The sequence below is a fragment of the Pseudophryne corroboree genome, chromosome 2 (assembly GCF_028390025.1).
Source record: "Pseudophryne corroboree isolate aPseCor3 chromosome 2, aPseCor3.hap2, whole genome shotgun sequence".
Taxonomy (NCBI): domain Eukaryota; kingdom Metazoa; phylum Chordata; class Amphibia; order Anura; family Myobatrachidae; genus Pseudophryne; species Pseudophryne corroboree.
Genome location: NC_086445.1, coordinates 250,038,882 through 250,051,697, shown reverse-complemented (window position 1 = coordinate 250,051,697; position 12,816 = coordinate 250,038,882). Strand labels below are relative to the sequence as shown.

The following is a 12,816-nucleotide window of genomic DNA, read 5'->3' as shown; positions in this document are numbered from 1 at the left end:
TGTATATATATATATATATATATATATATACACACACACACACACACATTTTTATGTTCTCAGGTCTTGTATTTGTTACATTGTTTAAAGTTTTTAGATAGTTACATATAATATAGAGGTTGCATGAAACAATATAGGCTTCCATTTTCAAAATATATATATATGGAAATCTTTAGTGTATATACAAATTTATATTCCTGTATTACATTTTGTACAACTAGTATTCTTTCTAGGCATCATAATAATTTACTTGCAGTAAATGTAATACATTGATTGTAAAATAACAAAATATTCTTTATAGTACAACATAAACCCTTATTCAGAATATAAATAAATGCAAAAGGGAAAAAATGTTCATATATAGATATTGAATCACATATGTGGACCCCCCAAATTAGAAAGAAAGAAAAAAGATAATTTATGTGCAATATAGTCACAGTGAGGAGAACTGCTAAACAATTTAATGGGTGGACTATCGGAGAGAGTGTGGGAAATGACAGGAGTAATTGTGAAAGTAGATGTATATATATTATCCTGAGATTTCTTAAATTCTAACCATTCAAGATAGTTGATTTTATACCTGTATAAAACTTTTAACAGCGTGAACACTAAAGAGTGCCAACTGGGAGTATAAGCCTGTGTAGGGGCCCAGGGCGATGTAACCATGCCCCTAAGATAGTGTGGCATCGCCCCTTTGGTGGCCCGCATCTTCTGCATATGACCCATGTATTTACAATTGAGCATGGCCTCGCCTACATAATGCCAAGGTCCAACAGATCTCTTGGTGGCCCTCTATATTTACAGTTGTGCTTGTATTTTTTTTATAACTTTAATAATTATTTTTAGATTATTTATGTGGAGTCAGGTAAAGTTAAGTGAACATTATGGATCGTGGCTAAGGAAGGAGCTTGTGGACAGCTGTCAAAGGTTTTGGTCCTATTGTCTCCAGAGATGTAAGCCTAGCCTTATATCTAGCATATATAGCCAAATTACAGTAAAATAATCATTTTGTAATGTATTGTTATGTTTAAAAAAACGAAAGAAAGACAGTACTGCTGACCTCTGTCTCTTACCCCTTCCCTCTCCAAGCAATGGTCTTATTATTTATACTTATTTCTAAAAAGACAATATTACAAGCTTTGTACTAATAACATTAGCTGAACATTTATACAACATGGAGAAATAGAATGAAAACACACATCGTAGAACATTATTAAACCACTGTATCATGGGGCATTTTCTTAGATAAAGAGTATAGGTAACTAAATAGTTCCTTGCCAGGGAGCATGCCATTAAGTTGTTCATTTTCACATTTAATTTACAGGAAGGGATTCCTTTCTTTCTAATAAATAGCAAGCCTGAGCACAGACTTCCAGTTGATGCATCTCTGCTGGTTTTACAAAGTCTTTGTTTAGTGTGTTTGCCATGCTTCATGTAGGGCACATCTCCAGTCACTGATTCCTCCTTTTCTGTAAATATTAGGCTTTCTCAGGCTGTGGCTCTTCCTCTGCGTCCTTGCTATTGTCTAAAAGACATCAGTAATACACAGTTAATGTCATATATGTACACCATAGCAGCCATGAAATGTATTGTAAATATTTTAGCTGCTGCTAAACTTGATAGTCTCATATCTTTATCTTGACCTTTAATAGGATTAACTGAGACTGGCCAGTCGGACTTAATCCCCTGCTGTAATGACTTAATCCCCTGCTGTAATGTTCTCTGTATTGTATTGCAGCTGAGAACAATAGATAAAAGGTTTATGTTAATAAACCATGTTGTGCCTAGGCGCAGCAAACTAGCCAAGATAACCGTGGAGCCACCTGTATATTGGCCTGTAAAGACTGTACACTTAGCGTCACTGTTGTCACACAACACTTATGGGCAGATTCAGTTAGCTGCGGAGTTGACCATGCAACTAAAACTGTTCAATTACTAGACAGCTTCCCTGTGCGGTAAACCTGCTGCTAATGCATGTTAACCCTTAGTTTCCAGGTTAAGTACACGGAATCTATGGGTTACCCCATACGTTAAGACCTAGAGGGTGCATAAAACACAGATTTTTCCTTGCAGCTCCCGAGGCTATGAGGAAAAAATCTGCATTAAGTGCACACTCTGGGACTGACTTAGTGGGGTAGCGACACTATATTGAATAGCTCAGGGCTGAGCAGATCATTTAATCTGATCAACAGAGCACAACGTTTAAACAAGAGTGCACCCATCTTTGTAGGTGCTAGGGTTGGTGAGATAAAGAGACTTTAATTCCCTCCCCTCAGCATTCTTAATTCTTTTTTCTTACCAGAAGTGACGCAGGTGCGCATGCGCGCTCCAGCAACACTTCACGTTGTGACTAGGCAGCTGCAGAGTTTAGTGTTTACATTTTTTTAATTTTTTTTTTTAAGAAGCTCCTAGCTAAGAGTGGGGTCATCTTCCACAGTCTTGCTGTATATCTGGAGGACAAGCCCCAGTCATCCTCCACAACCAAGGATTGAAAATTAAGTGGAAATCTTCTTTCCTACAGAAGTCCAAATGGAAATGTGAGTTAAGTATAGCAAATAGATGACTACAAATGATTTAATATGTCTACAATGTGAATTAAGTACTTACAGACAGGGGTGTATCTAGGAGTCTGAGCACCCCTGGCAAAGTAAGGGGCAGGCACCCCCCCCCCCCCCCACCACCACCCCCTACACACATTTGAAATAAGGTGGGAGTATTGGAAATGGGGCATGATCTTGTGGGGGAAGGGCGTGGACACAATAGTACCACAATTCAAATTATGCCACACAATAGTGTCCTTCATTCACATTACACCGCACAGTAGTGTCTCATATTCACATTACACCATCCCTCCCCCCTACCCCTAACCCACCTTTCCCACAGCCTGATCCTAACTGGCCCTCCCAGCCTCGCGGCCTAACCCTCCCACGCGGCTTGCCAGTGGAGACTTTGGCACCAACTCGATTCGAATTTTGGCATTCTGCATCACTATCTATGTTGGGATGCCAGCATCAGCATTCCGAGCAGTTTCGGGGACCTTGAAAAAGACCCAGGCAGGGTCGGAACGCGTGGGTGCCCCGGTGGATATACCTGTGAAAGGAGGTCGTGGTACGATCAATGCCAAAGAAGGGAGGCGGTCAGACACCAGAGGAACTCTCCTGCTGCAGCTGGGAAGCCTGATGTCCATACGTCTGTTAAACTGTTATGCCAGTTTTCAACCTGCATTTGGTAATTACCCATTGCCTACCTGTTCAGGATTTAGTCCACCATTGAATGCCAACACATCTATTGCTGTCTAAACATAGTGATAGAAAGTGGTTTTTTTCAACTGACCACTATTTTTATTTCAATTTTTATTGAATTGTTATATGTGATTTTGTGATATTAAATCTGTTTTTATTAGAAGGTACTACACTATGTTCCTTTATATTTTCTTTTTTTTGGGTACATTGAGCCAAAAGAAGGAAATTGCATGAACACGAATTTCTTGACCTCCTCGCAGCGCTGGTTCAGTGGTATCCTATATGTCTGTGTGTGTCTAATTGGAAGTGGAGAGTGGTGAAACTCCTTTTAGTTTACCCGGATAGCAGCTGTGGTAGCGCACTGTCTTCCTTCTATTTTTTTATAGTACATGGCGTCAGCTTTCCGACCGCCGGGATGCCAAACGCCGGCATCTTGACTGCATCTCAAATGAGATGCTGTGAGATGAGCCTCAAATGGACCCAGCCATTAACCAAACACCATTAGTTGGATGGTAGAAGTACTTCCTGTTAGAAAAAAAATTAGGGTGCCATCACTTCCAAGATAAAATTATCAATTATACAATTAACTGGTATACATTTCCTTGAACCTGGCTTTGAAATAGATAAGATTTGTATTTTCTTTATTACACTCAACAAGTTAAAGTTTTGCTTACTTACTTCTTACTTACATCTAACATGCATGAAAATCGTGTAGCTTTGCAGGTACTACAGTCCCTTCTCCCAACCACTGACACTTTTTTATTATCTTCAACAACAAATAGATCTATAGCACTGTGCTATATAACAATTGCTGTGTACCTGGTGAGAGTCTGTTACTGCCGGTGCGACTCCCTTGCTGTCGGGAGCTCCCAGCAACAAGGGCTGCTGAGAGCTGTAGTTTATTTTGAGTCTGATTACAAGTGCAGTGCTGCCGGACAGCTGCGCCGCCCCAGCAGACTTTCACCAGGTACAGTCTGACAGTACTACTTTTCTACCCTTTGGCTGTGGGTGGCACCGCCAGGCGGCGCCCCCTCCTTGCCTGGCGCCCCTGGCGAGTGCCATCCTGGCCAATGGGTAGATACGCCCCTGCTTACAGACACACACACACACACACACCCCTTTCATGCGTTGATAGGCCCCCCATTGTAAAATTACCTCCCTCGACCAGTGTTAGTATATCCCCCAGCAGAAACAGATCACCCCATTGTAAAATTATCCCCCCACCCCCTTGTTGTGTGGTGATAAATCCCCAGTGCACCTCCCACTCCCCCACCAGTGTCAACAGGCTCACCTGTATTAGTACCCCGCACACACATAGGTCATGATATATGTGCAGAACTGCCCGTGCAACTTGGTAAATAAAAGATTTTTGGGGGCATTATCCCTTCCCCCTCTCCCCCGAGTGGCAAAAGATCACCCTCCATTACCACCACCCTATTCAATGACCCTCTCCCTTTAGAATTGTCCCTCACTCCTAAAACAGAACACAGATCCCCCTGTTGCAGCTGATCTCTCCACTAGCAGAGATCAGCCTCACAGTGCTTGAAAGGAAGCTCCATTCTCCACCTTGTACTTATAGTTTTTAGCGCATGCACCCCATGGCATTATAGTGCAAATTTTGCCAGTGACCTCAGCTATTACAGACCACAACCATCACTGCCAAAGGGCTGGTGGAGAAGTAGGTGATTTGTTCTGCAAATGTGCAGAGCAGATTTCTGAAATCACATGGGGACGCAGCAGCAGACACGTCACATGGGATGAGCCCCTGTCAGCAAAAGCCCAGCTGGCTGTGGTCACATCCCATGCAACCCTGCCAGGTAAGTGGTTAAAGGACAAGACATTGAACATAAGGAGTAAGCAATACATGGGTAAGAGATAAATAAATTTCTCTAACGTCCTAGAGGATGCTGGGGACTCTGTAAGGACCATGGGGAATAGACGGGCTCCGCAGGAGATAGGGCACTTTAAGAAAGACTTTAGGATTCTGGGTGTGCACTGGCTCCTCCCTCTATGCCCCTCCTCCAGACCTCAGTTTTAGACTGTGCCCAGAGGAGAATTGGTGCACTGCAGGGAGCTCTCCTGAGTTTCCTGCTTAGAAAGTTTTTTTGTTAGGATTTTTTCTCTTTTTCAGGGAGCATTGCTGGCAACAGGCTCCCTGCATCGAGGGACTGAGGAGAGAGGAGCAGACCTACTTAAATGTTAGGCTCTGCTTCCTCGGCTACTGGACACCATTAGCTCCAGAGGGAATGAACACAGGTTCGTCCTGGGCGTTCACCCCAGAGCCGCGCCGCCATTCTCCTCACAGAGCCAGAAGACAGAAGACGTCTCAGGCGGCAGAAGCCTTCGGTGCTTCACAGAGGTAACGCACAGCACTGCAGCTGTGCGTCATTGCTCCGCTACACCTCACACACTCCGGTCACTGTAAGGGTGCAGGGCGCAGGGGGGGGCGCCCTGGGCAGCAATAAAACACCTCTCCTATGGCAAAAGTGTATATACATGTACAGGTGGGCACTGTACATGTATATAAAAGAGCCCCCGCCATTTTTTTATAAGTTTGAGCGGGATAGAAGCACGCAGCCGAGGGGGCGGGGCTTCACCCTCAGCACTCACCAGCGCCATTTTCTCTACACAGCACCGCTGAGAGGAAGCTCCCCGGACTCTCCCCTGCTTGACACACGGTGAAAGGGGGTTTTAAAGTAGAGGGGGGGCACATTATTGGCGTTTATACACTACAGCAGCGCTACTGGGTAAACATTCTGTGTTTTTCTCCAGGGACATATAGCGCTGGGGTGTGTGCTGGCATACTCTCTCTCTGTCTCTCCAAAGGGCCTCAGGGGGAACCTGTCTTCAGAAAAGAGATTCCCTGTGTGTGTGAAGTGTGTCGGTACGTGTGTGTCGACATGTTTGACGAGGAAGGCTCACCTAAGGAGGAGGGGGAGTGCATGATGGTCAGGTCGCCGTCTGCAACGCCGACACCGGACTGGGTGGATATGTGGAATGTCTTGAATGCAAATGTAAATTTACTGCATAAACGATTAGACAAGGCCTAAGCTAGGGATCAGTCAAGTAGTCAGACCATGCCTGTCCCTGTGGCACCAGGACCTTCGGGGTCTCAAAAACGCACCATATCCCAGATCACTGACACAGATACCGACACAGAGACTGACTAGTGTCGACTATGAGGATGCAAAATTACAGCCAAAGGTGGCAAAAGGTATTCGTTACATGATTATGGCCATTAAAGAGGCTTTGCATATCACTGAGGAACCCCCTGTCCCTGACACGAGGGTACACATGTATAAAGGGAAAAAGCCTGAGGTCACTTTTCCGTCCTCATTTGAACTAAGCGACTTGTGCGAAAAGGCTTGGGAATCTCCAGATAGGAGACTACAAGTTCCCAAACGGATTCTTATGGCGTATCCCTTTCCACAAAAGGACAGGATACGATGGGAATCTTCGCCGAAGGTAGACAAGGCGCTGACACGCTTATCCAAAAAGGTGGTATTGCCTTCTCAGGATACAGCTTCCCTCAAGGATCCTGCTGATCGTAAGCAGGAGGTTACCATGAAACACATTTACACACATTCCGGCACTATCATTAGACCGGCTATGGCATCGGCCTGGGTGTGTAGTGCTATCGCAGCATGGACAGATTCCTTATCTACGGAACTTGAAACCCTAGATAAGGATTCCATTCTAATGACCCTAGAGCATATCAAAGATGCTGCTTTGTATATGAGGGATGCTCAAAGAGACATTTGTTTACTAAGCTCCAGAATAAATGCTATGTCTATTTCTGCTAGGCGACTCCTGTGGACCCGACAGTGGACGGGGGATGCCGACTCAAAGCGGCATATGGAGTCGTTGCCTTACAAGGGGGAGGAGTTGTTTGGAGAAGGCCTCTCGGACCTTGTCTCTACTGATACGGCCGGTAAATCGAATTTCTTACCTTATGTCCCCCCGCAGCATACTAAAAAGGCACCTCATTATCAAATGCAGTCCTTTCGTTCCAAGAGAAGCAAGAAGGTACGGGGATCGTCCTTCCTTGCCAGAGGAAAAGGCAAGGGAAAAAAGCTGCATGCAGCTAGTTCCCAGGAGCAGAAGTCCTCCCCTACATCTGCAAAGTCCACCGCATAACGCTGGGGCTTCCCGAGGGGAGTTAGCTCATGTGGGGGCACGTCTTCGATTTTTCAGCCAGGTCTGGGTTCCCTCACAGGTGGATCCCTGGGCTATAGAGATTGTTTCTCAGGGATACAGGCTGGTATTCGAAGACGTGCCTCCTCGACGGTTTTTCAAATCGGCTTTGCCAGCTTCCCCGTCAGAGAGGGAGTTAGTGTTGACTGCGATTCAAAAATTGTATCTTCAACAGGTGATAGTCAAAGTTCCTCTTCTCCAGCAAGGAAAGGGGTATTACTCAACCTTGTTTGTGGTCCCGAAACTGGACGGTTCGGTCAGGCCCATTTTGAATCTAAAATCCCTGAACTTGTACTTGAAAAAGTTCAAGTTCAAGATGGAATCGCTCAGAGCGGTCATCGCCAGCCTGGAGGGGGGGGATTGGATGGTGTCCCTGGACATAAAGGATGCATTTTCCCTCTTCATCAGGCGTTCCTGAGATTTTCAGTACAGGACTGTCATTACCAATATCAGACGTTGCCGTTTGGGCTTTCCACAGTCCCGAGAATTTTCACCAAGGTAATGGCGGAAATGATGGTGCTCCTGCGCAAGCAGGGGGTCACAATTATCCCATACTTGGACGATCTCCTTATAAAGGCGAGATCTCGGGAGAAGTTGCTGGACAGTGTGTTGCTGTCGATGAGGATGTTGATGGGGCACGGCTGCATTCTCAATTTACCGAAGTCCCAGCTAGTCCCTACAACACGCCTGACCTTTCTGGGTCTGATTCTAGACACAGACCAGAAAAAGGTTTTTCTTCCGATGGAAAAGTCTCAGGAGCTCATGGCCCTGGTCAGGAACCTATTAAAGCTAAAAACGGTTTCAGTGCATCATTGCACACGTGTCCTGGGGAAGATGGTGGCATCGTACGAGGCCATCCCCTTTGGCAGGTTCCATGCGAGGACCTTTCAATGGGATCTACTGGACAAATGGTCCGGGTCCCATTTACAAATGCATCAAAGGATCTCCCTGTCTCCCAGAGCCAGGGTATCTCTCTTGTGGTGGCTGCACAGTGCTCACCTCCTAGAAGGCCGCAGGTTCGGAATTCAGGACTGGATCCTGGTGACCACGGACGCAAGCCTCCGAGGTTGGGGAGCGGTCACACTGGGAAGAAATTTCCAAGGTCTCTGGTCAAATCTGGAGACTGGTCTCCACATCAACGTCCTGGAGTTGAGGGCCATATACAACACCCTACACCAAGCGGAGGCATTGCTTCGGGAAAAACCGGTTCTGATTCAGTCAGACAATGTCACGGCAGTGGCTCATGTAAACCGCCAAGGCGGCACAAGGAGCAGAGTGGCCATGGCAGAAGCGACCAGGATTCTTCGCTGGGCGGAAGGCCATGTAAGCGCCCTATCAGCAGTATTCATCCCGGGGGTGGGCAACTGGGAAGCGGACTTCCTCAGCAGACACGACCTGCATCCCGGAGAGTGGGGACTTCATCCAGAAGTCTTCGCACAGATCGTGGGTCGGTGGGGACTGCCTCAGATAGACATGATGGCGTCCCGTCTCAACAAAAAGCTAAAGCGGTATTGCGCCAGGTCCAGGGACCCTCAGGCGGTAGCGGTAGACGCTCTAGTGACACCTTTGGTGTTCAGATCGGTCTATGTGTTCCCTCCTCTACCTCTCATACCCAAGGTGTTGAGAATAATAAGGCTAAGAGGAGTCAGAACGATCCTCATTGTTCCGGAATGCCACGAAGGACTTGGTATCCGGATCTGCAAGAGTTGCTCACAGAAGATCCGTGGCCTCTTCCCCTAAGGCAGGATCTGCTGCAGCAGGGGCCCTGTCTGTTCCAAGACTTACCGCGGCTGCGTTTGACGGCATGGCGGTTGAACGCCGGATCCTAGCGGAAAAAGGTATTCCGGAGGAGGTCATTCCTACCCTGATCAAGGCTAGGAAGGACGTGACATTGAAACATTATCACCGTATATGGCGAAAATATGTGTCTTGGTGTAAGGCCAGAACTGCTCCTACGGAGGAGTTCCATTTGGGCCGTCTGCTTCACTTCCTGCAAACGGGAGTGAATTTGGGCCTAAAATTAGGGTCCATAAAGGTCCAAATTTCGACCTTATCCATTTTCTTCCAAAAAGAATTGGCTTCTCTTCCGGAAGTACAGACATTTGTGAAGGGGGTACTGCATATTCAGCCTCCCTTTGTACCTCCGGTGGCACCTTGGGATCTTAACGTGGTTTTAAGTTTCCTCAAGTCACCTTGGTTTGAACCACTCCAGACGGTGGAATTGAAATATCTCACTTGGAAAGTGGTTATGTTATTGGCCTTGGCTTCTGCAAGGCATGTTTCGGAATTGGCGGCTTTGCCGTATAAAAGCCCCTACCTGGTTTTTCATGTGGATAGGGCAGAATTGAGAACTCGGCCTCAATTTCTGCCAAAGGTGGTCTCATCTTTTCATATGAACCAACCTATTGTCGTGCCTGTGGCTACGCGTGACTTGGGGGATTCCGAGTCCCTGGATGTGGTCAGGGCTTTGAAGAATTATGTGTCCAGAACAGCTAGGATCAGGAAGACTGAAGCTCTGTTTGTTCTGTATGCGGCCAACAAGGTTGGCGCTCCTGCTTCAAAGCAGACTATTGCTCGCTGGATCTGTAACACGATTCAGCAGGCGCATTCTACGGCAGGATTACCATTGCCTAAATCGGTTAAGGCCCATTCCACTAGGAAGGTGGGCTCTTCTTGGGCGGCTGCCCGAGGGGTCTCGGCATTACAGTTGTGCCGAGCAGCTACTTGGTCGGGGTCAAACACCTTTGCAAAGTTCTATAAGTTTGATACCCTGGCTGAGGAGGACCTCCTGTTTGCTCAATCGGTGCTGCAGAGTCATCCGCACTCTCCCGCCCATTTGGGAACTTTGGTATAATCCCCATGGTCCTTACGGAGTCCCCAACATCCTCTAGGACGTTAGAGAAAATAAGATTTTACTTACCGGTAAATCTATTTCTCGTAGTCCGTAGAGGATGCTGGGCGCCCGTCCCAAGTGCGGACTACTTCTGCAATACTTGTATATAGTTATTGCTTCAATAAGGGTCATGTACTGATCGGTCATGTACTGATGCTATGTTGTTTTTTCATACTGTTAACTGGGTAGTTAATCACAAGTTATACGGTGTGATTGGTGTGGCTGGTATGAATTTTGCCCTTGGATTAACAAAAATCCTTTCCTCGTACTGTCCGTCTCCTCTGGGCACAGTTTCCCTAACTGAGGTCTGGAGGAGGGGCATATAGGGAGGAGCCAGTGCACACCCAGAATCCTAAAGTCTTTCTTAAAGTGCCCTATTTCCTGCGGAGCCCGTCTATTCCCCATGGTCCTTACGGAGTCCCCAGCATCCTCTACGGACTACGAGAAATAGATTTACCGGTAAGTAAAATCTTATTTTCAGTAAACAATGACAGTCTAAAGCGGAGCGATGTGTGCGGCCGATGCGTCGGAGCGTCTGAGGGCAGACATATCGGGCGGTCCCCACACATGGGACGATACGGTGCCCGCTGTGCCGGCCCTCCTCCGCATAGCGCTGCATGGGATCGTCCACCTGCATCACTGATCATTTGAACATGCAGGAAGTTCAGCGATGCAGGCGGACGACCCCACAGGTGCGCGCAATGGACGACATCTTGCCCACACACGGAACAATATAGCTGCTATATCGTTCCAATTCGTTGGATCAGCAACTATATCGTGCCGTGTGCGGGGGCTTTTAGAGCTAAATTTACTAAATGGTGGAGTTTTCCCATTATAAGTAGAAAGTAGAAACCCCCTTTTTACAAACATATAAATTACTATAATGTTGGCTTGTGTCTGTCTGGTTGCATAACAATTTAGTTTCTGGGAGAGTGTTGTTGTAAACAAAGAATAAAATATAAGTAGAAATATACTTGTCGGGAGCATGACGCCACATCACTCTAAAGTTAAGCCAAACTCTCTCCATCATCTGCAGTATTATATTTCCCTTAGTCTGCAGGAAGCAGGGACACGGGTGACACAACGGAGTATCTTGAGCAGCCATCTGCTTGTGACTTGAAATCTTAGTCATGCTGTTCTAACTATAAGGCCATGTAATTTTTCCATCAGTTCATACAAAATCAATTCTAGTATTGTACTCTCACTGTATATATAAACAAATAAAAAAATGTTTGCCAGCAGTACACATTGGCCCTCATTCCGAGTTGTTCGCTCGCTAGCTGCTTTTAGCAGCATTGCACACGCTAAGCCGCCGCCCTCTTGGAGTGTATTTTAGCTTAGCAGAATTGCGAACGAAAGATTAGTAGAATTGCGAATAGAAATTTCTTAGCAGTTTCTGAGTAGCTCGGGACTTACTCCTACACTGCGATCAGTTCAGTCAGTTTCGTTCCTGGTTTGACGTCACAAACACACCCAGCGTTCGGCCAGACACTCCCCCGTTTCTTCAGACACTCCCGCGTTTTTCCCAGAAACGCCAGCGTTTTTCCGCACACTCCCATAAAACGGCAAGTATCCGCCCAGAAACACCCACTTCCTGTCAATCACACTCCGATAACCAGAACGATGAAAAATCAAACTTTTGTGCTAATTTACTTGGCACAGGCGCACTGCGAACATTGCGCATGCGCAGTTTGCGACTAATCGCTCCGTAGCGGAAAAAAATAACGAGCGAACAACTCGAAATGACCCCCCTTGTACATTGTTCTATTCAGCTTTCTGATGCAGATATTTAGGGGTACATTTACTAAGCAGTGATAAGAGCAGAGAAGTGAGCCTGTGGAGAAGTTGCCCATGGCATCCAATCAGCACTGAAGTAACATCTATAATTTGCATACTATAAAATGATACAGAGCTGCTGATTGGTTGATGGGGAAATATCTCCACAGGCTCACTTCTCCGCTCTTATCACTGCTTAGTAAATGTACCCCTTAGGGTCTAATTTACAGTTAAACATAAAAATTCTCATTTGCCCATGATCAAAGGTGTGTCTGTTCACTTATGTTTTCATATACAGGTTGAGTATCTCTTATCCAAAATGCTTGGGACCAGAGGCATTTTGGATAATGGATTATTCCGTATTTCGGAATATTTTTATATTTTAATGAGTTATCTCGAGGATGGGACCATGGGGGTCATTCCGAGTTGTTCGCTCGGTTAATTTTTTCGCATCGCAGCGATTTTCCGCTTAGTGCGCATGCGCAATGTCCGCAGTGCGACTGCGCCAAGTAAATTTGCTATGCAGTTAGGAATTTTACTCACGGTTTTTTCTTCGTTCTGCTGATCGTAATGTGATTGACAGGAAGTGGGTGTTTCTGGGCGGAAACTGGCCGTTTTATGGGAGTGTGTGAAAAAATGCTACCGTTTCTGGGAAAAACGCGGGAGTGGCTGGAGAAACGGAGGAGTGTCTGGGCGAACGCTGGGTGTGTT

At 46.2% G+C, this 12,816-nt stretch overlaps 1 protein-coding gene across 2 annotated transcripts in view; it reads right to left on the bottom strand.

Moving 5' to 3' along the window:
• Positions 1-417: 417 nt before the first annotated feature.
• LOC135050696 (protein LBH-like) overlaps positions 418-12,816 on the bottom strand; it is an 85,402-nt gene continuing 73,003 nt past the window's right edge. Inside the window, exons 1-2 of one of the 2 annotated variants that reach the window (XR_010241748.1) lie at positions 3,091-3,188; positions 1,445-1,525 (exon numbers count right to left, since the gene is read on the bottom strand). Coding sequence is in view for 1 of the 2 variants with exons in the window: in XM_063957100.1 (XP_063813170.1) it covers positions 1,479-1,525 (47 nt within the window). In the remaining variant the exon portion in view is untranslated. Of the gene's footprint in view, positions 1,526-3,090; positions 3,189-12,816 lie in introns of those variants that run through there. The other variant, XM_063957100.1, reaches the window with a different exon arrangement.